General features: G+C 33.7%; 1 protein-coding gene across 7 annotated transcripts; it reads right to left on the reverse strand.

Moving 5' to 3' along the window:
• Positions 1–331: 331 nt before the first annotated feature.
• Positions 332–25,221, reverse strand: LOC146170515 (uncharacterized). 7 transcript variants are annotated; one of them, XM_083380361.1, is made up of 15 exons: positions 25,076–25,221; positions 22,771–22,886; positions 21,690–21,784; positions 14,109–14,236; positions 13,313–13,480; positions 12,366–12,545; positions 12,129–12,302; positions 11,074–11,250; positions 10,797–11,018; positions 9,179–9,250; positions 7,674–7,793; positions 3,399–3,497; positions 3,070–3,105; positions 2,950–2,966; positions 332–1,670 (listed from the first exon to the last, which is right to left on the reverse strand). In XM_083380361.1, the coding sequence occupies exons 1-14, from the start codon at positions 25,146–25,148 to the stop codon at positions 2,959–2,961; spliced, it is 1,668 nt and encodes a 555-aa protein (XP_083236487.1). In that variant the 5' UTR covers positions 25,149–25,221; the 3' UTR covers positions 332–1,670; positions 2,950–2,958. The 7 variants fall into 7 exon arrangements, with proteins under 7 accessions (XP_083236487.1, XP_083236489.1, XP_083236485.1 ...); XM_083380363.1 differs by lacking the exon at positions 3,070–3,105; XM_083380359.1 differs by lacking the exon at positions 2,950–2,966.
• Positions 25,222–25,513: the final 292 nt, after the last annotated feature.

Here is a 25,513-nt window from a genome sequence, read left to right on the forward strand (position 1 = left end):
TAATGTGAACAAACTTTCAATTGACACCGCTTGCTTTACTGAACTAACGCGCTTTTCACAAAATGGCCAGTTCATTTGGCCGCTTTTAAGGTTCCAGGCCCCTTTTCTGGCCAGACTTCGGCGCGTCTAGACAAACCGCCCTGGTTTGTTTGAAGTATGACGTAATTGTATAGAAGGGGATTTTGCTGGTTTCGCTTCCTCTGTTCATTGTGATGCTCGCCTACGGTTAGGCCTAAGCTTTCAAGGCTTACTAAAATATTTTAAACTTCATCTAAGGGTGAAAACACAAATCACTTATTCACTAAACTCTACAAACAACAAGCAATTTAGCACAAACAATTTATTATGAAAACAACTTTGGAACATTGAAAACTTCATGCAAGACATTAGCAAATATTTAGCATGCAACTGATCTTTTAGTTGCACTTAAGAAAGCCAAACACATTCCAAAGTTTATTTTAAGATTTACTTGTAAAACCATCAATGCCAAATTCCATAATTTTAGACACAAAAAAAGACTAGCTGCAAACACACACATTACATGCAACAATTTTGTGAAAGTCCAGCATTTTATGTTTTACTTCAACACCAGAAACCACCGACAATATCAAATCTATTGTAAATAATTCAACAGAAATAAGCATTTTAACAAATGAAATGACAGATAGAAACATACATTTTTCATAGCATTGTCACATAAGTTGTATAAGACCAGGTTAATTTTTATCCTTTTATTATAACGAATTAAGGTTGTTTTAGGAAATCCTATTTCCAGCAATTGTCACAATACCAATGTTGACCAAAGTAGATATATCATTCCTGAACAACATATTACATATAATGGGTATAACACACTGACATTTACATTTTAAATATTAAAAATTAAAATGCATAAAATTTTTTTTTTTTTTAAGTTGAACAAGGCACACTATTTATAAGTGGCCATGATGTTGCATCAAGATGCATAAAATAACAATAACTTGTTTATCAAATGTTCAAACTTTTATATTTTTGAAGTTAATTAAACGATATCAGCCTAAATAAAAAAAAGCACAAATAACAACAATAAAGGCAACAAAATAAAAACAGGAACTAAATTAGAGCCGAAAAATATTGTTGTTGTGAATAAAATGTGTGCAATTTACCAATAACATTGGCATTTATTAATCCAAAGTTGAATTTACCATTAAATTAATATGTAACGCATTGCTGCAAGGGTGTTGGTGAACTTGTTGTTCTACACAGCTCATCTGTTAAGATTGTGGTTTTCATGCAACTTTCGGGGCTTAATTAGGCGCAACATGTCAATTATGGGTGGAAAATATAGTAGGCGTAACACATTTCACAACATACTTTCTTAAAAGCAATTTTTTTGCAAAAACAAAACAAAAAATGTTGGGCATTAATAGAGCAAGATGAATAAAATAAACTGCTTTGTAGGAAATTTATGCATAACTACAACACAAGGACGAAGTCTGAAGACTGTGTTTTACCAAGGCATTTAGACTTAAAACGACCAATACCTGATAAAAAATTAAAATCCACACATTTATAACATAAATGTGACATGGTAGAGAGTTTAACTTGTAGAGCTTATGTTGATAAAGCTCAAGTTTCGGTTGGTCGTCGTAATGAATCTGATTCTTCTGGATTAGGTTTTGGACTTTCACCTGAGGAAAAAATTATTTGCTAAATGATGCTCTATTATCACCCAGTACCATACAAACACATCTACTTATCCTGGCATTAACACACATAATATATCAACAAAGGCTGTGCAAGCAAACCAAACATCACCAACATTGTTATGAAGTTTTCCAGTTATAATAAAACTGTTCAAAAATATTATTTTTAGTAACAGTCTACATTAAACATTCAAGTTTCAAAAGAAACTTTTATAAAATAAATCTGATTAGATATCTTTGCCTTTTAACACCACATTAAAAATATTTATAAAAATCAGTAAGCTGCTTGGAGTACAAACTTATAGGAAACATTCATATTAAGCAGCGAAAGAGTAGTTTAATAATTATTAGTAGAATGAAGTGAATATTTGGAGCCAAACTTTAACCATTTATGTTATTTCATGACAATAATGATCATTAATCAATAAGCATGACTTTGTTTTGAGGAGAATTTACACAAAGAATAAACACTTTTGTGTTGTTTATACTAAATTGCTGTTATTCTTGATTCAAATATGTTGCTTGTATTTGGTGATATTAGGAAGTAAAACAATTTCATTTAAAATGTTTTGGATTGTTGGAGTTGATTAAATGACAAATTTTTTGTGGACAGGGTAATTGTTAAATGCCTTATAGTTACACAGAGTTTACTTCAGGTCGACTGATTATAAATTCGATGCAAAGCTTTCACAGGTTGCAGTCATTTACTACCAAATAAAGTGTAAGTCTGACGCATTAAAATGTACTTCAAACATTGCCAAAATATTCCTTAAAATATTTATTTGGCAATAATACCTAATGTAATTACCCTAGTTTGTTTCATGTTTGATTGGATCAATAAATAAATAGAAAAATTAATGATTGTTATTACCAGTTTTTGACTGTTTGTATGTAAATTAGAAGTATGTGCCAATTTTTGTTCTTAGATAGTAGGACATTCTACTCAGAACAACAACATTTGTGACATCACAAAGCATAACATTTGTTTTGATGTTTTTGTAAAACTTGTGGATTTGAGAAAATTTTAAAAAGAGGCAAAGAAATAAAACAAGACAAACATCAAATGAGAAAAACATTTTACAACATTAAAACATCTGAAAAATATATTTGAAAATGTCATAAAACTAAAGTAAATGTCCAGAAAGCAGCTTTAGATTTTGTGATTTACAAAATCAATATTTATCGAACTTAATATAAAGTAGTGTTAGAAACATGCCATGCCGGCGAAATAAGGCTCCCATGACCGAAGACATGCTCTACTGACCTGTATTGTTTATTTATCTGAGGGAAATAGAAAAAGCAAAGCTGTTATTGTTTGAAAATGAGTGAATTATATTAATTCTGCCATGCTTTAAAAGCCTGAAAAGTCATAATCAACATTTACCATCTTCTGGTGAAACTTTGCCTTTTATAAATTGGCCTAAACATTGGAAATTCCAGTTTAATGCAGATTCCTAATTTACATAATGAGAAAAGCGACAGTGATGATACAAGTACGTATCTTCATAAAAATGATGTCAATTTACTCAACCTTTTTGGCTTTTACAGTCATTTACAAGTAAAAAACGCATCACTTAAAATGTTAAAAACATCTATGTAAATGCAGATTTTAAGTAACAAAGTATAAGTGAAAAGTTAAGTGCAGATTCTAAATTACGAAAATTTGTAGAAAACCATGTCTAATAAAGTTGCAAAGAACATTCAATCACTTACTTTGATCGCGGCAAACGAAAAACCACACCAATCCTCCGATTAGAGCAATCCCCAGAAGAACTCCAATGACAATCCCAGCAATCTGGCCTCCAGTGAGTCCTGAAACATCACAAATAATCAGCGTTGAACTTGCAGTGAATAAGTTAATAAAGAAAAAGGAAATATCATCAAAGTAGAAAAACAGAAGCAACTGCTTGTAACACAAAAAATAATTTATCTTTTTATCAAACAGGCCATAAGAATAGAAAACCTATTAAACAAGAATCTTTATCATTTTAGCAAACATTTAGTTGTGAAAGTCATTAAACATATTAAGATTCAGGATAAAACAGAATGTTTGCTCAAACTGTTAAAATGACCAGGTTTAAAACAAAAAGCAATTTGTTCGTAATCCTGCGTACCACCTTTCAGGAACAATCGTCGAGGAAAAAACAACATTTTATCATCTCAATATCAACCAAGTAAAATAAAATGAACAATATTTTTTGCCAAATTTAATACTCCATACAGAAGTAGATAGCATTTTAAATGTTTTAAATAATTCTTGGGATAATGGTTGGAGGTTGTAGATCAAAGCACATACAGAACTAAAGAATCATTCTTCGAATTAAGATACTGATGATGCTTTTAATAGTGAAATATACTTATCATATTATAACATCTAAACAAACTGATTTTCGGTTTATAATCTTCTGTATTAAGTTTTATCTTATCATTGATGTGCAACCAGAATCGTTTATTTTCACCATTCGGATCCAGACTGATTCTGTTAATCGAAACAAAATTCTGACCATACAGAAGTCAGTAGGTAGCATTTTAAACGTTTTAAATAAGTCATAAGATAAGGATGTTGTATTGTACTTCGTTCTAATTATTAAGTGTAAGTTAACAAAAAGCAAAATTAACTAGAAGCAAAAAAAAAATACAGAAACATAATTAAGAAGCTGCTTATGAATATTAATTTCTATTTAGCATATTTGAGTTGCTTAAACTTTTAGGAGAAACAAAATTACTTGTGCCTTTGTTTGGTTTTGTTAAAACAGTTCTGCTTTTTTTGGTAATGTTTAACAATTATATTTTTATGTAATATTAACATTTTGATCATGGCCTTGGCTTGGTTTAAACAAAATAAAATTTTGCGAATCAAAAACACATTGAGTTCTTCAAGCATTAGATTTATTGGAGCTTATATCACAACAATCTGACATATTTACACATTTAAGCATAATCTATAGAAAAACAACACACTTAATGAACACTACTATAACGATACATCTTATTAGTTATAGTTAAAGGTTAATTACAGCGATACTGCTGCCGATGATTAAGTTTTAAATAAAATTTAAGCCAACTGCAAAGTAATTGTGAGTTTGTATCAGAAACATAAGAGTTTGAGAATTATGGATAACAAGGAAACAAAGAAAGGTAAAGCATATGTACACTGAATAATTCCACATGTTGTGCACATTCATATATATAGGTATTCACTTTAGACTTAACTACCAGAAATATTTGTCTGTATAAAACTAGAGACATGCACATGATCACTAATTATATTCGACTTCCTGCTATTTTAAATGTCAGTTATAATCCTACATTGATAATAATTGATGTTGGTTGAATAAACAGTATAGTGTAATTACCAAAATAGGCAAATGATAATTAGAATGTCTTGAAGTGTTTGTATGTTGAACATGATAGTTGCCAGTAGAAATTTAACTTTTTGAAGGTTTTTAGTATTTTCTATCTCACATATAAACTGATCAAATATTCAACAAAAATGTGCAAAATGTCACAAAATCCTTCAATATAGGTTTGGATTACAGTTGATGCTTTGCCTTTACAGTTACCTTCAATTCAAATGTAAAATGTTAATTTACAGGCAAACTTTTCGTTCCTACAAATTCAAGGCAATAAACGAATGTTGCGCATAAATTGTAATGTGCGCGCCAAAAAAGTGATGTTATTTCTGATTTTAAAATGCATAAATATAATTGCATAATTACAATATAAGTACAAAATTTGCATCACATAAAAACAAGAATCATTATTTTTTTTTATCCGATAACAAAAACCTTCAGTAAGTTGATAAAATCAAATGTAATAAAGTTATTAAAATGAAAAAGTGCCAATGCTAAGGTAAATTGAAAATAAAGTGCAGCTTATTCACCTTTAGGTAGGATAAAATAGCATAAACCAACTGATAACAAAATAGTTTGTTGCTTTATAATAAAAATAACCATTAAAAATAAACTGTAGATTAGCATCGTAGGCGAAATATTTATTTAGTCGGTTCATTGAAAGTTTACCAAGCAATTTGTGTTTGTGATTTTGCCACAAAATTTTGTGCAATGATGTACATAGAAACACATAATAGGTTCTAATAAAAACTCAAAAGTTTAATACATGAAAAAAAAGAAAGACCTTGCTGTTAATAAATCAAATATACTTTTTTACTCTTAAAACATAATTATTAAAGTTTTATAAAGACTTTGTATATGTATTTTGCAAATCTTGGACATGCAAATATGATGATTCAAACTGAATGCGATGTATTAGAACATAAAGTTGTTGCAGTTGATCCAGATTGTTAAAGTAGCAAGGAGCTGAAGAGAGGAGAAAGTGAACTTTCCGATCCACAGACGAGGGGCTACAAATCAAACAACAATAAATAAACACCATCGTCACATTGTGCAAGTGTTGCTGCAAACTTACAGAGATTTAAGTTTTAATTGTGAAACTCACAAACACAGCAAATGATTTCTACAAACAAATTAAATCTGGCACACCAGGAAACCACGGCTACAAGCAAGCATAATTATATATCAGTTAATGTGGCAACAATCGTTAGTTGTGAGCCCACCACAATATTAAGAAGTAAATGTGTTTAAACCTAGAGTGTTTTAAACCCCCCAATTTTTTCATACCACAGAATTCAAATGCACATGTCAGGAATTAATGTTGGCAAGCATTTTATTGCCGCAGCCTAAACCAGTTACAAATCGGAATCATTGGGCGACGCGAATTAAAAAATTAAAACACGACGCAATTTAAAAACCTCTGCACTAGACAACAAATCTGTTAATTAATCTACTCACCTTTGCATTTGTGGAATTCAAATCAAAGAAAAAAGCACTCAAGAACTACGGAACAAATCACAATCAGCAACTAAGATGCAAGAAACAACAAGTTGGCATAGAAATCAACATTTTTCCACTTGTCAACAAACAACTACAGTTGGAAGAATTGTGGTTGGTCAATGGTCGTTTGACACCGAGAGCAAATGTGTGTAAGAAGGAAGCGTTGGTAAAAGCCACAATGGATACAGAGTGAACATGCATGTGGGGAGAGATATAAAGGCACAAAACATTCAGCTTTTATTTGTTGGTGAAGTAAAATCACTTTTGGTAAAACATTCCAATTATTGTTTGAATTTATTTCAGAAAACTGAAAATCTAAATTTCTAATTCATCAAAAGAACGACAAACTGGTAATAAACAAAAAACATATTTTTTCAACAAAATGCCTAATAAGCTAAAATCTGTAACAAAATTGTTCATACTGACTACTTTAAAGATTTAAACATAGTCCCAAACACTGAATAATACTAAAATAAGTTCTGTAAATAAATTCAGCTCAATAAAATGAAGTAAACTTCATTCTCTACTAAGCTTATCTAACATATTCACTGTTTTTTCCATTAACTATACATGACAAATATTTAAAAATATATCAAATCTTTATTTTCCAGTGAATAGTTTCCTGAAACGCTTGTAGTTGAATTCACTGATTCTGCAAAACAGCAAAACTTTTCTCTGTTCTGTAACATCACTTAAACTACCTGTCCTGAGCAAATAATAGCTTGTTGAAACTTCAAACCTGTCTGTGTGCTCATTGCTGAAGTAACTGCATCTAATCTTGCCTGAGGTTCTAAACACAACAAACACTTGTTTAGTCTCTTTAAAGCAGTTTGCACTGCAATTTAAAAGAGCAGCTAATAACAAAAACAAATCATTGTTGTTTCTACAAAAAAAGTCAGAAAATTCACCCAAATTAATCAAATGATCCTGCTTTAATAGTTTGAGTAAAATTGTTACGAAATGTATTCTATTGTGTTCCAAAAACATTGCTGTTCAAATTAAAATTTTTAAAACTTACAAAACAAATATTTAAAACTACAACAGTGTGTTCTCAACAAAAGGGTTTGATTAAGCACGCAAGTTATTCAGAGCCACCACATTCTCAAGGTCAGGGGTCAGGGGTTAACCGGGTTACCTTTGCTTGTCGTGGTGGCAGCAAAAGCTGTTGTTGTGGTGGCAGCAACAATTGTTGTTGTGGTGGCAGCAACAATTGTTGTTGTGGTGACGGTAGTTGCAGCTGTCGTTGTCGTGGTTACTGTTCGCAAATATGAAACACTTAGCGCTTGCAATCAACAACCAATTCACCAAAAGGCAAATAAAGTGACGAAAAAATGTACAAAACTAAAATCCTTCGGGAGTTCATCAAACTATGGACATCAAACCTAATTATTCTGCTGGCCGGTGCCAAATTGACCTAATGCAAAATATACAGCTAAAGTTCTGTCTTTGATGCAATTCTAAACTACTTTTTTAAAAAAATTTTAGTCATAAATCTCACTACAGTTTTTGTAAAATACATTGTTATGTTTTCTTGGTAATCAAATCAATAAAAACTAAAGTTAATTCCATCCCAGAAATTGTCAGACATTATAAGTATCCAGGATTTTATGAAAAAGTTTGGCGACTCCATGTTAGTTGAAAATTTCGTATATTTTTCGTATCAGTGTAATTTTAACAGTGTTTTCCCGCAAAACCACAACATAATTCAACTTAATAGCACTAGAAACTTATTTCATTAGTTAAATTAGACTTGTAAGGTGTGAATAAGAATCAACAGCAAACAATATCCATAAACAACCTATAGTTAAATAAAAACACATTTCTATGCAACCTAAACCTTTTTAGAACATTTTATGTTAAAACAATAGGACTTTAATATTTACAGTCACACATTATAAGTACGGTAACCGGTAAGTATACTGGACATTTACATTTTCTAGCATTAAAACAAACTGACACAAAATCAATATTTAAAAATTATTGCAACATACCAAAACATAGTGAACATAAAAGAACAACATGAACCTGTGTGAAAATGTGGTAAACAACGACAACTATCGACAAAATACATAAAAATAAAATTATGGAATGAATGTTTTGTTTGTACCCAACAAAATGTTTAGAAAACTAACCATACTAACTGAAAAACAACATATATACTACATTATAAAGTTACTGTTCTACTAGACTTTATCACACTTTTACCAACGTAATAATATTCTAATGGTTAATTATTGTTAAGCCCCAAAACAGTATTTTCAACTAAAAAATAATATTTCTTACATGAGAACATGAAACACTATTCTTGCGTATAGCAATTTATAATTAAAACCATACTAGAGTTAAAAAAAAGTAACAATATATTGCATGTTTAAAATATTCGCTATGACATGCATAACCTTCCAAACCTATACATGCAGATAAAAAAATGGTGCTTTTGAACAAGTGAGTATTTTATTCAACAAAGCCAATTACTAACTTCCATGTTACAATTCTGTAACATCATCCAATGCCAAAAGTACTTGAACAAAAACTAAAGGCACGACTTAAAAAAAATAAGCACACGGAACAGACTTAGCATATGTGCCGTGCTAAAGCAGTATACAAGGAACTCAATCAACTTAAGATATTTATGTTTACCTGAGCTGGCATCGCGACCAGCAGCGCTCGGTGAAGCATAACTACTCGTAACACCTCGTGTGGTGATAACATCTGCCGCAAAACACTCAATATTATTCATATTATGCAAAGCAATCACTTTGGTGCAATTTGAAGATCGATTGATGTAGTTTAGAGAAGATACTCATACTGTTAATCAACACAGCCACGTTGCAGAGAAGAAAAAATAAAAACTAAAGTTGTAAAACCAGTTTGCGATACAAAGTGATGTAGTGATGAAGACAGCTGCGTTGTGTGCAAAGAACATTAAAACAACAATCTTTTTGGCAGAAGATATTTGCAAACCATGCACAGTTTTAAGTAAATTTCACAAACTTGTGGAGGTAAAATCAATAAAGGACAAAACACACAAACATAGCAAAGAGTCTCAAGTTGAAAGATGTTGCAAGAAAACTGGTAAAAAGATTTATTGCTTTTTTTTAGGATGAAAGATTTATTGCTGCTGTTTTGGGAGAAAAATATTAAACGCAGCTGTTTTTAGGAAAAAAAGATTCATTGCTGCTGTTTGTTAGGAAGACATTGCCAATGTTTGCCATTCGATGGCAACACAGAGCAGCTGGGGTGCATTTTGATGCATTACCTTCGTTGGTTGTTTGGAAGAGGCTTGGGGAACTAACTGTCGTTTGGTTCGCGACAATTGTCGGTGGGACACTCATGTTTTTTGCAACACTTGTATCCGTGGAAACATGTGTCGTACCCATGGCAATGGATGTCGTAACCATGACTATAGATCCTGCGGTTGCCATGCTACTTGTGGTTTCCATGGCAACTACAAGACTCACAAAGTTAATTGCGCAATCAAACAAGGAAAGGTAGTTTGCTGTGAGTTGGGTTTTGGGTTGTATGGGTTCTGTGCAACGTTAACGCAAACTTTACCAACTTTTAATGCAACTAAGTACAACTTGTGTTGGGACAAAAACATCCACGACATGCAAGAACACAACTGCTCACAGGATAAATCAGTAACACATGTTCACCTTTATCAACATGCAAGAACAAACTGAAACCTTGCTTGTTATAGCAAAATGACCACCACAAAGATAAGTGCTGTTAGTTTAAATGTCTTAATGTGCAGAGGGTTAAAAAATTAAAACTGTATCTAAAACTTGTCTTTTTTTAATTTTTTTTTTTAATTTTTGCAAAATAACCAAAAGTTTATCAAAAAAACTTATTCCCAACCAAGAACAGAATATTCAACACTTGGTTGTAAAATTTTAGGTGATTAATGCGCATACCAAAAATATTAGCTGAAAAACAAACATTATGAAAGAGTTATATAAGAAAAGCCACTGTGAATTTCACCAGGTTAGCACAAGCAATTAACAGGAAACAAATCAAGTAAAAAATTAGTCGTTTATCAAGTGCTTCCTAGAGTGGCACAGACATGAATAAAACATTGTTACTGTAGAAAGCTATTTAATGCCTAACGTGCGATTAAACAGCAAGGACAAATGATGCCACGGAGCCAACGACAACAATGACATAAATGCACAAGCTTCCTCTATCAAGAGTTGTGCTGATCACCTAGATCATGCAACACCTAGAAATGCAAGGCCTTCCATGATGCAACAGGTTGTACCTGTGGTAGTTGGGGTTAAGGTGGTTGTACTGGGGTCAGGGGTCGTCGTTGGAGGTGGGGTACAGTCCAAGGTCAACAAAAGGTTACCAGGGGTCAAGCAACTCGCCATGGCAGTCCTGGACGTGAGATTACAACAAGTGACCTCAACATCAGACCCCTCGATAACAGACGCGTTAGTTGCTCCAGAAATACAATATTCGCTCGACGCAACAACACACACAGCTGTGGAAAGCAGGTTTAGATTCGGAGATGGTTGTGAAAGCCACTTTGAAGCTACCTTTGCACAGGTTTGTGATGTTCCATGTTTGTGTTGTTGCATTCACACACAAAGCGTGGGTGCTTCCGCTGTAGCCAGATTTACAATCAAAACTCATTGTATTTCCGACAACTACAAGCTGAGATGGCCTCGGCAAGGAGTAATATTCATTCAACGGTAACCAAGAAGTATTGCAAACTTCAAAAAATTAAAACATTACTCATTTAGAAAAGACACGGATCAAATGAGGTTCCTTATAAATACTCTCTAAACAAACTTACAAAAAACAACATGAAAAATGTACCTGATATTATTCTAAATGTCAAGTTTTTTATCACACAACAAAATAATAAAAGCGACAAATTCTCCAACTAATCTTTTATGGCTTACTAGAAACCCATTCACGATTAGTTACAAAACCTTAGGCCACCTTACAAACACTCTTCTAAACTAAAAATCTACCTGGTATTATCTTAAATCAACTTAAACTGTAAAAATAAGCCACTTAACCAAAAAATAAACGACAGATTTTTGCAGCGCACATATTTAGTTAACATGAAACCAGTTAGTAAGCTTTTAGAAACTTCTAATAAACTTTTAAAAAGTAGATTATCTGTCCCTAAATAGCAATTGTATTTTCTGTGAAGCGTTTTACTCATGGCTTCCAATAGACAGGTGAACTTACAATGACTGTTGTTAATATGACAAATAACAAAATACACACTGCAGCAAATTAAAGCAAGTTATGAAACATGCAAAGTTTTTTAAGTGGACCAAATTTTTATGTTATAATGCTGAATTTCTGAATTCATGCTTTGGTTGATGCGTAAGTACTTAAGTAAACCACAATCTCATTTTTCTGGCAATAAATGTTTAAAAAAATAGTCTTTAATAAAAAAAGGGTTTGCTCAAAATATATGCGAGGAATCTTCTTGTATCTTTGAAGTTATAGAAGGTTCAAACCCATTCTAGTGAATTATAGAAGTGAACAATGAAATTGTCCGGACAGAATTAACCGCTGAGTTCATGCAAAGCTTGATGGACATGCAAACTGCACCCAACTTAAGCATGGATACCTTGTGAACAATCCAGTGACAATGTAATGTTTCCAGGAGTTACACAAACAGCCGTAGTAGACCCACTTTTACCGTTACAACATCCAACGTTTACATCGGAGCCCTCGGTTACTGTTGTAACATTTGTGTTGGTTCCATGCACACAGTAATCAGCCGATAGTTGGCTACACACAGCTGTAGAAAGTAGCGTTTAATATTCTGTTCATCGGTCTTTGAGTAAGGTCATGTTGTAGCTACCTTTACACCCGTTAGTAATGTTCCAGCTCCTTGTATCACCAGCAGCGTTACAAACAGCACTTGCACTTCCGATGTAACCCGAAGTACAATTGAGATCTTTAGAGCTTCCCACAATCATCAGCTCAGATGTGGATGGAGATACGTAAGAAGTATTTGATGGTATCGTGGTCGTATTACAAGCTTTGCTCATCAAAATATTTGTTTTTATTAGAAACTTTTCATATTAGAAATTTTTACTATTTCATAGTTCTCTACCCTATGGATCGCAAAAGCACTCAATTTATATGACAAGTGCGTCATGTTTTACCACACTCTATATAGACAAAACCTTACTAAGCAGATTATGTTTAATTTAATAAACACCATTGTTCTCTGTGATAAAATGATACTTTTGCTATCCAAACTAATTTCAATAAGGTTCAGGTAGACTGCAAAACATCTGCAGCTGGTGTTACCTTTTTAGTCGCTGTGCCATCTGATTAGCAACTCAAAAATAAGCTTCTGGGATTATAATTATTTCATGATAAAAACAGATCACAAATTGTCACTCACATAAATATAACTCACTTAGAATTTTTCAGCAAAACATGTTTTAAAAAAATATTCAGCTTTCATTCTTATTAAAGTTTAAAATTTAAAATCATTGTGACATCCGAATCGCCAAAAACTGCTGTTTTGTCTGCTGTTAACAAAACATGCGTAAATAGTACAATAACTTGGGTCTTATTGTCTTTATGTCATTTGTTGCAGATTCATTTTTGTGCTACTTTGGGGCTAGTTGTATCACTTTAACCTGTAGTATGTTAATTAAAGAGCGCTGTAGAATTGATAATTTGAATAGTATCCCAACTTGTTAATTATGCCTCTATCTAAGCAACATAAAAGCAAACAATGGCTGTCATTCATGATGTGAAGCTTTAACATAAAATGTCTAAGGAACAAAATACCTGCTGAACAAGGAGAGTTGCTTGCTAAATTCCAGGTTGCATCGTTTTGGCAAGTTGCAGTTGTTGCTGTCCCTGTGTAGTGAGTGGTGCAGTTGAATGTGTGTGTAGCTCCAAACCCACTGTTTGCTGGGGCTGCTGACACACCAGCTTGGCTCGGATTTCCACAATCTGAAAGAACACAATCTGAGCGACAGGGAAAAAATATCCTGCATTTACGGTCGACCAAACAAGAGATGAAAAACAGCGTTTTACCTTTGATTTTGGCTCCGCATTAGCTTAAGACGCGTGACCCAATAACATTAAAAACATTGCCGCTCTTAACAGTAAGGTAAACCCTGACACAACTGAGCAAAAGACGATAATATCACCTAGGAAAGGGGGGTTTGGGTCTGAAAATTTGTACAAAAAAAAAAACTTAATACTTTGTTGTACATAGTAGAGTATTATACCCCTATATAGGTGTTTTACATAACATAATAGTTACTCCTAATAAGTTCGTGCGCGGGTGGCATGTTGCTTAAGTGCTTTTCAATGTGGTAAAACATGTTTACTACTTTAAATGTGTAAATCTCATGATTGTTAATTTTCTGATTCAACATTCTTTCATTTTAGTAATCAAATGTTATGGTCAAAGTAGCTTCATGCCATGTCACATGCACAGACTTGGAATTTCTATAAACGCTTAGAACATCACAGTAGAAATGTCAGATTCTCTACTTTAAACACTCCTAAAAGACACATTACTTAGGTAACTTAAAGCCTCTGTAATTACTTTCATGATAAAATAAACTCTTACATTGAACATTTAGGTTTATACTTCCTTTAGAATCTCCCCCAATTGATGCAACAGCAATGGATGTGTCTGCTGCAGTCAGCGAAGAAAGTGTTGTATTTATTTGAACCCCAGTTGCTAAAAGGGTAGGGCTGCAAGACAAAAACATACCTGCAGTAATACTAGGATAGATGGGTTAACTTGCGTGAATTTAGTTCAGAGTTCCCTTCATATATTTAAAAAATCAATCATTCTGGTTCATGTTTTTACATGATGTAACCCTTTTTCACATGATCGCCGTAATTTGAGTGGTTCGATTGTGAGATGTTTAGGGGTGTTCACAGTAGAATCCCAGGGGATTCTAGAATATTAGGTTTTAAATAACGAATTTCAGAATATCAAATCCCAGTATATTTTTTGAACGGTTATTTTTTGTTTAAGAGTGAATAATCATAATATAACCTACAGTAACAGCAAGTTATTACAAAACACTCTGCCAACATATGAATATTGTAATGAACTTTCTTTGAAGCAATGATTTGCGCATCTTAATCCATCCCTGGCGCAAACTTCTGAAAATGGGGATAGCACTTTCCGTTTCCAATCAGTCAGAGATTAAAGCCTAGTTGTTTCTTACTGTATGTTTAACAACGCAAAAAAAAAAGCAAAGCAGGCAAAATATCATGCTTAAATTTTTGCTTCTAGGTACTTTTAAAGCAGTTAGGAATTTATTTTATGTTGTCAACAATAAAACTTGTTTTATATACACATCAGCGGAATAGTGATCGACAAGCAGAAACTGCTGCCAATGGTTGTAGGTTCCATAAAGATATACCCTTCTATATACTCATATGTTGTACGCTATTAGGATCCAGTAATTTATGTTTGCATAAGTATCACCGCGGTCCGACAATTACTTCTACAATATGGGTTTTATACTACATAACATAATAAAAACTAGACGGGGTTATGGTTGTTGTATATATTGCCGGGGGTATTTTTAAGGGCCTTATTTTCATGGGTGGTTTAATAATTGGGTCATTATAAATAGCGTTATTTACCAGGTTAATTTTTGTAATATAATATATTACACTTTGGTACTCGTTTTAAGGTTTATATTAAGTTGCATTTTCTTTTGACTTGTTTCTGCAAGCAAAAACAGATATGGGCCGAAAAATCTCTGCCATCCCTTCTGACGTAAATGCAAATATTTTTTCCACAAAAAAACGCTTATTGTTTTAACCTCTCTCCTCCGAGCCCTCAATCCAAATAAAAAAACTATTTTCCCCTTTTAATAAAAATAACAATAAACAAAATACTGTCTCCACCCGGGAGTAAATATTTTATTAACAAAAACAGTATTTTTAAAATTATTTTTTTTCAAACCCCTTTCAAAAAAATGCATCCCTAACCCTTGGGCCCAAACCACAAAAATCTACATGATTGTTAATCATTTTTTTTATCTAAATTAGAATTAAGTAAAACCAACAGTTTTCTTATAAATCAACTTTTTGTATTAATTTGCTATAAAACCACCAGATTGTTGAGTTGTTAAACAATGAAAAATAAACAAGGGGTTCGTAGTATTATTTTTATGGTTTACTAGCGATTTAATTTACATAAATATTGGCGAACACTACAAAAGGAAGATATATTGCTAGATATTACTGTCGCTAGGTAGGCGTAGAGAGCTTCAAATAACTTAACGTCACACTATTTAATTAAAATCCGCTCATAATTTTGAACCTATAAACCCAATTAACATAATAAACATTAATTTTAAAGATGAAAGCCGAATATGTCAAGTTTTAAAGTTTAACTTTATTGGTACCAGGTTATAGACCCTCTATTTGAGGCGCAATTAACAAAATCCATTTTTTAAATACGAACAATGAACATGGTGTACACAAAAAACATTGTCGCGCTTTGCGCAAAAACACTGAACTTAAGCTGCTTGTTTGTGCACTGTTATGCGTCACAACAGCAAGTTTCTTAAAAATTTAAAACGTTACGTTTCCGGCCATTTCATGCCCCTTAAACCATCGTTTTGTTTATCAGAAATTATGTAAAAAATGTTGCAACCCTGGTAAATAGTATTCCACGACAGATTTTGTTTTGTTTACTTGTGAATAAAAAATCATTTATCATCTTTATTGATTTTACCATCATATCAAAATCATTGCGGAGTTTCGTCAATTAAATTTTTTCTTTAACTGTGAGATTTTAGTCTAGAATTAATTAGAATGTTTTTTACCGTATTCTGTAATTGTTTATTCAGATAAAAAAATAGATAGCGCACCCAATTTTAATGTGATGTTATAAGGGATGTTCAAAGTAGAATCCCAAGGTATTCTAGAATAATAGGTTTCGAATCTAGAATAACGAATCCAGAATAACGAATCCAGAATAGCGAATCCTAGTATAATTTTATTAAATTATTTAACCTCGATTTTGTTTGAGGAAGGGATATCTTAATCTACCCTACAGGGCCCACAATCACAGCAATAAATCGCCCAAACACTTTTCTAACATGTGTACATTATAAAAAAAACTCTCTTATGTTTAACATTTTTAACAACTGTCATCTGAAGCCGTTCTGTAAACTGTAATATGTCAACTGTCCAGGTTGTGTCCAAAACTTATATTTTTGCCAATAGTGAGTACAATGCAACAATGCACATAGAAGTCTTAAGCAATTCGGTCCTGTTTTTTAAAGCATTGTTAAGTCTTATTGCTTCTTTTTTGACTAACATGATCTGTTATGCAGTAAAATGATACTGCAAAGAATACAAAGTAATTATTGACATAACGAATTCTTGACAATTACGTTGTGCATAACTGCATAACTTCCCTGAATATTGGCCTAAAGTTGACCTTAAGTAACCCCATAGCGCATTTTGTGGACGGCCAGCACGTTTTGCAACGCTATGTTACTTTTGCAACTTAACGCATTTAGGGCAATTGCGAACTCCACACCAGACATTACACGTTAGCCGCTCGCCCAATAACGCTTGATTGACACTTAATTATTAGACGCACGTTATTGCGAGACGCGGTAATTGGTCGCCCGAAAAAACGCTGACACTGCACTACGAGGTTACATTTAAAGCAAGCACTATAAATTGGTCGCCGCAGCGACATGCCAACTTACCACAAGCGTTTGTGCAGTTAGGCGCAACAATCCGCGGTAAAACGTTAAATTATATCGGTTCCAATTACCCGAAATAAACGACAGAATTGGATTCGATATTCTACTTTGAGCATCCCTAGACGTTATGCATTCCGATGAACTGGTTATACTGCAAAATATAAAGGCTTATGGAAACATATTAAACAGTTTTCATAATTACATTTATTAGCGCGAGACAGCCTCCACAACTTTTTCGTTTTAACCTATTATGGCTATTGAAATTATAGTTCAAAAAGCTGTACACAATGTTAAAATTGTATACTACACACTTATAATTGATCTTATCCAATATTCGACTTTTGACATAACTTATTATGCCTGGCCTTTGCGTTTTGAATGTTAATCCTAGTAATGGAGATTGTAATGTTTCTTTGAAGTGCGTGTTTTGGCTTAAAGTGTAACTATTTTGCTCTGTGCATTTATAAAACATTTAATGCATGTTCCACTTGTAAAATTGCGGTAAACTCGTTTAGTTCTTTTGAAACAAGAACACAGGCTTTTAACCCAGTAGATAGGTTCTGTTTTGTCAGGACTTCTTTATTACAGGGCCTGATATCGACTAGGTTTTGTTGCTAAACCTGTTGGTGCTTTAACGAAATTTCAAATACAACAAACAATGGTGGCATTATATTCCAAGACTGAATTCGTTTTATAATTGCCCAATATATTCTACCATTGCAAGCGAAAAGTTTTGCAGTTTTGGGGTAATTAATTTTTCCAGTTAAAGTTCAAAATTTTAATCCTTCCTAATCCTTCCTAATCAATAAATAAACGTTGTTGTGTAATTGCAAGCGCATAAAAGTTTCTGGTTTTGATTAGGCGTAGCCTAATTCTTTTCGTTTAGTATGTTTTACTATTCATTACGTATTTTCGTTCTCCTGTCTGCAGTGGAGGTCACTAGAACCACATCACTGCAGTTTGTACGCGACATTGAACAGAAATCAGATTCCGTTACGCGGTGTCTGTTTAGGGCGGCCAGGCATCAGTTTCTAGATTTTGCAGCCAACCAAAGATCATTTCGCAACAAAGCAGTAATAACTCCCCCAGAGTGCAGCTGCGAAAAAGACGTCAAACAGTTGTGCGCCCAACTGTGACATAATGGATGAAAGACACTGAGAAATTGTATTTTTGTTTTAAAAATGATTTTTCTCAAATCCCAAGAGTGCAATTGACAAATCATGATGATATTACATTTGAAAATCCTTTTCCTCTTATTGCCCTAAATAAACATTTGAACCAGAATAGGCAAGTTTGTTGAAAAGGGCCGCATGAGATTTACCTATAGTTAAAATAGTCAAAAACTATTTGTAATGGACTTGTGTCCAGTTTGTCTAAAGAGGCCGCGGGCCGAATGAATTACATTAGCGAGCCGATCCGGTCCACGGGCCGTAGGTTGCATACCCCTGTCATACACTGATTTCTTTGTGCATCAATCAATCAATGAAATCAAGTTTTTTTGGCGCACATAAGAATTCTGTTCACTGAGAATGTAGCGGAGAGCCTAGCTCACTGATTTAACTGCTGTCCCTTAAGTCGTAAAAAAATTCTAATCTGCATTTATCATATCAACCATTAACGCATGCCAGCACAGTCACGGCCGCCAACACATGCTTATTAAAATACGTGTTAACGGCCGCACAATTTTCATCGACGGCCGCAGGTTGGACACCGTGTACTAGGGCTACAAGGTTATACAAGGTTAGCTTTTAGTGTAAATTCATACAAACCGTAGCCTCTACATACCTACATACGTAGTACGGGTTTTTCAAAGTGATGTGATAGATTAATTTCAAAAATATTATTAATTTATTATATTGCGGTTTGCCTAATGCATTATTGATTAAAATTAAAATACACAAACATAAAGGTCTATAAAAACATAATGGACAGTTTTCATAATTGCATATAACAGCCGATGGCAGGAAAGATGTTTAGGTTTCGGCTGTAAGTATTGCCATACTTGAGTCTAGCGCCCCAAAGCAGAATGTACTCCCTTGGCGAATCTGTTTCGCTGCTTTAACAGTGCCCCTTTGTCGCGTAACGCGAGACAGTCTGTATAACCGATGTCGTTTTAACCAGATCCTTATTTTAGGAAATATTGCCACCGCAAGGTAGGAGTACAGAGCTAAAACCAATTTTACGATGACGTCATATTTTGTTTCCAATTTCTACCCCCAGCTGAAGGCCCCTAGGTAAATAGACTTCTAAACCCTTAAAGGCTCATTTACATATACGCCTCCATCTTGTATGGATATTTGAAGTCTCTCCAAATTATAGTTTTCCTGTAAAACTCTGGACAAAAAACGGTCTGAAACAAACCAAAAAAACCATATAAGAACTAGACGGGGGTGCGGTTGTTGCATATTTTGTCGGGGTTATATTTTCAGGGCTTAGTGTTTATTTTTATTTTATTTAATTTTTTTTTTAAATTGATTTTATTTTTTTATTTTTTTTTTCAATTTTTTTTTTTTCATATTTATTTTAAAATTTTTATTTTTTATTTTATACTTTTTATTTTTTAATATTTTGTATTTTGTATTGTGTATTTTATATTATATATTTCATATTTTGTTTTTCATTTTCCTTAACTTGTTTCTGCAAGCAAAAACAGATATGGGCCGAAAACTTCCCCACTTTGATGCGAAAGGGGTTCAAATATGGCGTAGTATTTGGGGAATGATCGAAACATATATTTGATAAATAGAATTTGCGTAGATAATGTGTATGGTCATTTTATCACATTTTGGCCAGCTTACGTGTTAGAAAAGCAAATATTATCATTCTCCTAAAGACTTAAAATGGTTTAACGCCTATGGTTTGCAATACTTTTGCAAACTTTTACTCGGTAAATTTTTATCATGGCTTGGTCCGAGCAATCACTGTTAAAACAGACTTTAAATCTGTAGTTTCAAACAACATGAAACACACTACTATGTGCCTAATACGCAAACTATTAAATCGAAAGTTTTGCTAGTTGTTTAGGCCTGATATTGGTATGTTGGTTGGAGCAACATGCACAACAGGTGCTAACAGAGAGGCGTACACTGCCTTAAGATTTCGCATTTAAATTTGCGGCGGTAAATACACCCTATTGACACTTGATTATTAGGCGAAGCTTTTCATTATAAATGTGTCGCCGATATTCTGCCTTGAACATCCCTACTCGAAATGCTTCCCTGCTTTAATTGTACGGTGGGTGAAACTTTATTCACGGCCTTACCTCTTTTTGTATTACCGCGACAATACAATGAAATACAATTTGAAAAAATCGTATTTGGAGAATATTTGCTATTTGCACCTGTATAGTATGTTACTCCAATCCAACATATCAACACACAATTTTAATATAAATCAAAAAACAGCTCCTCTGGTAAGTGTAATTGTTAACCAACGTTTCGGCAACCTATACAAGCCGCCTTCGTCAGGGTGATTGACACTGAACGCTCGTACAATAAATGGAAAGGAAAAAAAGCAGAAATAAACGCGAGCAACAAAACGATAAGAAAATAATTAGCGACTGCCTCTAGGCCTTTAGCAGGTGCTTGTAGCATGCAGAAAGCATCACGTCAGTTTTGACGTTCATGGTGTTACCCTTCTTATAAATATTCCACGATTCCAAAAATAATCTTTTCCTGTAGTCTGATTCTTGTGCTATTATTGAACGTTAAACGTTTTCTTAACAATTACACTACCAGAGGAGCTGTTTTTTTTATTTACATTACCATGCCTGGTAGCAACAGTTTATACACAATTTTAAGTTGTGCAGGCCTGGTGTTGATATGTTGGATTGGAGTTGCCACCAGATTTCGCATTTAAATTTGCGGCGGTAAAATAAGTTGTTTCTTAAGACCATTAAGTAATTTTACTAAAGAGAAGCCTCGTTTTAAAATGCAAGTCGCACGAGCCCAGTTTTGGACCTGCCACTTCGCACAATGAAAGTCTCACGCGCGGGACAATAAAGCGCAGCAGGCGGTGAGTAGCTTTGTCACTTCACAAGCTGGACAAAGCAAGCGAATATGAACGAATTCTGTATGAAAGTTTTTCTGCTGCTAGATGGCAGTCGTTATCTACAAAGAGCTAAAACGCAATATTTCAGGTTTTTGCCCCCCAAGCAAAGGCCTCTGGGGGTGCAGCCTCATAAACTTCTACAAAGCACCTACATACCACTCTACGCCATGTCTGAAAATTTGAAGGTTCTACGATGTCTACTTTTTCTATAAAGCTTCAGACAAAAATCGGTCTGAAACATACCATAGGAAACCAAAAAAGAATAGCGGCAAAAACAAGATATGTCCCGAAAATAAATTTTCGGCCCATATAATTCGAGCAAAAACAAGATATGTCCCGAAAATAAATTTTCGGCCCATATAATTAATCACAATATACCCTATAGTGACAGTAATTAATCGAATTACCTTATAGTTGACCGGGTCGTATAAGTACTTCCAGAGTTGTTTGCACATACCGGAACATTACCAGCTCCAGAAATATACTGGCACAGATAAGCATTCTGGGAGTAAAAAAGTGACAATAAAACTGCAAGAAACACAACACTATAATAGTTAAATAGTAAATGTATAGCAAACCCTGTTCTAACAAAGACGAGGAAGTTAAGAAACACTATTTTTGTTGTTGCTTGTATTATTTTGGTGAAACTCATAAGTTTAAAATGGTAACTTTTGGCAATGTTTTAAAACTGACTTGCGAAACAGCAAAAGTTTTTAACTTTAAACGGTCAGGGGTGTTACGTGCTTAATTAGCACTACAAAATTATCACCGGTTGCTAATTACGCCGACTGTAAATTCTAACATTCATTATTAATTTTGCGCCTTTGTTCCTAAATGTAGGGCTAGGAATTAGGTTTTGGCATTTCGAGACTTGTATAATCGTATATTAGTGTAATATTCTTGTGCGCTGTGGTGTTCGCCGTTAATTGGACTTTAGACATGTGTTTTTTCCTGTCTCCAAACATTTCTGCAAATCTCACGATCATTAATCACTTGTTTTCCGGCGCGGTTTAACTTCTCACGAAAAGGTCCGCCCAATGTTATCTTTCCACGAAACGGCCGCCCTGCAAGGCGGGCCTGGGGTTTCCGGGAGCGCGTCGGTTCCCGTGAAAAGGAGTTTTGTTTAAGCGTATATTACGAGCGGCTGACCGCCTACAGCTCGTTAGACGTCTGGGTGTAGGTTTGTGAAATTAGCGAGTAAAACTGTAAGTTTGATTATGCTCTGTCTGTCGGTTGTTTGTAAGTAATTGTGTGTGTCTAAGTGTCATTATTGTTTGTGGTGTGGTAATATTCTACTCTTGCAACCAATACACCTGTACATTGGGTTTTCTTGTTGTGGTCTTTAATATAAGTTCTCTTTGGTAGGTTATTTATTGCCCGAAAAGTAGGACTCACTAGCGACTTTACAGGAGGCCTAGGTAATTTTCTAGAATTACTAGTAAAGTCGTAACAGGGGTTTGCAAACAGTCCTGGTTATGACAGACTTACATTAGTATTGAATTTAACATGCACTTGGAAAGTGGTGAGCTGAAGTTCTACAGAAGCTGTCACAGATCCTCCGACAACTTGCTTACTGCTTGGGGTTATTTGGAGTGGAGTGACAACTGTAAGGGTACATGGATTTAAAAGTAATAAAACAAGTCCTTATTTTATTAGGAAAAACATTTTAGTAAGCATTATAGTTACCTAAGAGGCCAGCTTGTACAAAGTGTATTTTTTAATTATATTTTTTTATTATTTGTAGAGAACAACTAAAATAATCATATCTTCATTTATTTATAAACACCAATTTATAGGACTTTTGTGGGCGTTACTTTCATTAGGGATGCACAAACTAGAATCCCAAGGTATTCTAGAATATTAGGTTTCGAATCTAGAATAACGAATCCAGAATAGCGAATCCTAGTATATTTTTATTTAATTAGTTACCTTTTATTTTTTGGTAAAATATTCAAAATATATAAAGCCAAAACAGTAATTAATCACAAAATATTTTCTAACATATGTATACACTATAGTTATCAAATAATTAATTACAAATGATTTACACTCTAAACAACTGCCATTGAAAGCAGTAGTTTAAATATTTGTGCACAACTACACAAATAAACACATTAAAAGGTTGTTGTCAAACTTAATTTTTGCCCATGTATTAAGTAAAATGCAACATAATAAACTCTTCACAAATTAGGTTTATTTTGTAAGGTATTGTTGCGATTTCGTTTTACTTTACTACAAACATGATTTGTCAATAATCTGGTCAAATATTGTGCTACAAGAATACAAAGTTACTATTGCCAGTAATGGGTTACTATTACTTAACAACTCCGTTGTGCTCAACCTCGCTAAATATTGGCCTAACATAACCCTACAGCACATTTTGTCAAAGCTATTGTGTTTTACGATGGAATGCTACTTTTGCAATTTATTGCATTTAAGGAAATTGTCAAATCCTCCATTGGCATTACACGTTAGTCGCTCGCTCCAATATTTTTTGATTGACTGTTAGTTTTAAGACGAAGGTTATCGCATAGTAATTGGTTGCTTGAAAATATGCTGGCGCCGCACTACATGGCTAGATTAAAGCATGCAGTATAAATGTGTAGCCACAGCGACAGTTATTTATCCGAACTTGCCACTAGCGTGTGTAAAATTAGGCGCAAGCTTACTGAGTAAAAAATATATTTATAGAGGTTCCAATTACCCGATATAAACGGCAAAAGAATTCAGTTTGGAGCATAATGGTTGGAGGTTGTAGTAAGACATAATAAGAATATCAAAGCCCATACAGAAGTATGTATCATTTGAAATTCAGTTTGAATTTGTAGCGAAGGACCCAACATTCTACTTTCAACACTGCCTCAAAGTTGCTATCAATATGGCTATAGAGCTTAAAGCTTTTATACGATGACACCACTCTTATTTCACAATTCTGTCCCCTAATTTAAGGCCCCAAAGGGGACCACAAAAAATATCTCCCAACATCCAAAGTAAAAATAACCCTTCTTAAAAAAATAAAAAAGATTGGACCTCCCTCAAAAAGAAATTTCCCAGCACCCGTCGGATAATATCCATTTAATTTAAAAAAAAAATTTGTTTGACTTTAAATTCAAATGCAATAAGGTTTTTTGGGAATGATAAAGAATATATTTGATAAATAGACCTTATGAAAATTATTAATGCAAGGCCATGTTAACAAATTTTGGCCAGCAAGCATGTTTAAAAGCAAATATAATAGTTATTTTAAAATGGTTTACCGCCTATGGTTTATTATACTTTTGCCAACTTTTACTCAGTAAATACAATTTTTTTAATATTTATTTAACGTGCCTTGGCAATAAAAGAGTTTTGCAATCATTTGTACAGACAAACTGATGATGCCATTTATAGGCGAAATGCATATTTGTATTAAAGTTTTACACCTTGCTGACTGATTTTTGTTCGGAGCGGTGCGCTTCTTAAGTTTTGCAATCACCGTTAAAACAGACAAGAATTCGCTCAGGAACAACAGGTGTTTTTAAGATTCAATTTTGTATAACGCCATGTTATGACGTAACTTTGAAAAGCCATCCCTTAAAATGCATTCAACTATTCGGTAGGCAAAATTGTTGTTTTGCTTGGTGCAGCAAAAAATTTTTTAGGCATTTCAATTTTAAAAAGTATGTCTTACTTGTTGTCATAAAAACGAAAGTTTTAGTGCTATTCGGACAACAGGGAAGAAGTTGTAGGCTGGCAAACCTTTAAACTATTGTATGCTGTTAACTCAAAATTCATTTTGGTCACATATTCTCACCATTTTGGCTCTGCACAATCTTTACACTTGCCAGAATGCAAACACATATAACTGATGCATAATAACATCTCATGATGGCGCTAACAAAATGTTTTCAGGAAGACACAACCTGAAAAAAACTTTGTTGTTAGACCAAGCACTGTGTTCAGTACCCTGTATATATGATAAAGCGGTCATATATTTACTCCTTAATTAACGCATATAAGTAACAAAAATAGGGACTCCTTCATAAAAGTATACAAAAAAAATTAAAATGTAAACCGCATATTATTATATGACCCACTATGACCGAGAGGGGTTGGTAGCCGAGGTCGCATATACGGGCGAATTTCGAGGAGGGGTCGTGACTTTTTAGTGACACCCTGTTAGTGTCACCAAATCACTGACATCCTGTCACCGACTCCGTGACACCTTATCACAGGGGTTCTTAACCAGGGG

Source organism: Ascidiella aspersa, chromosome 1 (genome assembly GCF_963924565.1).
Source record: "Ascidiella aspersa chromosome 1, kaAscAspe10.2, whole genome shotgun sequence".
Classification (NCBI taxonomy): Eukaryota; Metazoa; Chordata; class Ascidiacea; order Phlebobranchia; family Ascidiidae; genus Ascidiella; species Ascidiella aspersa.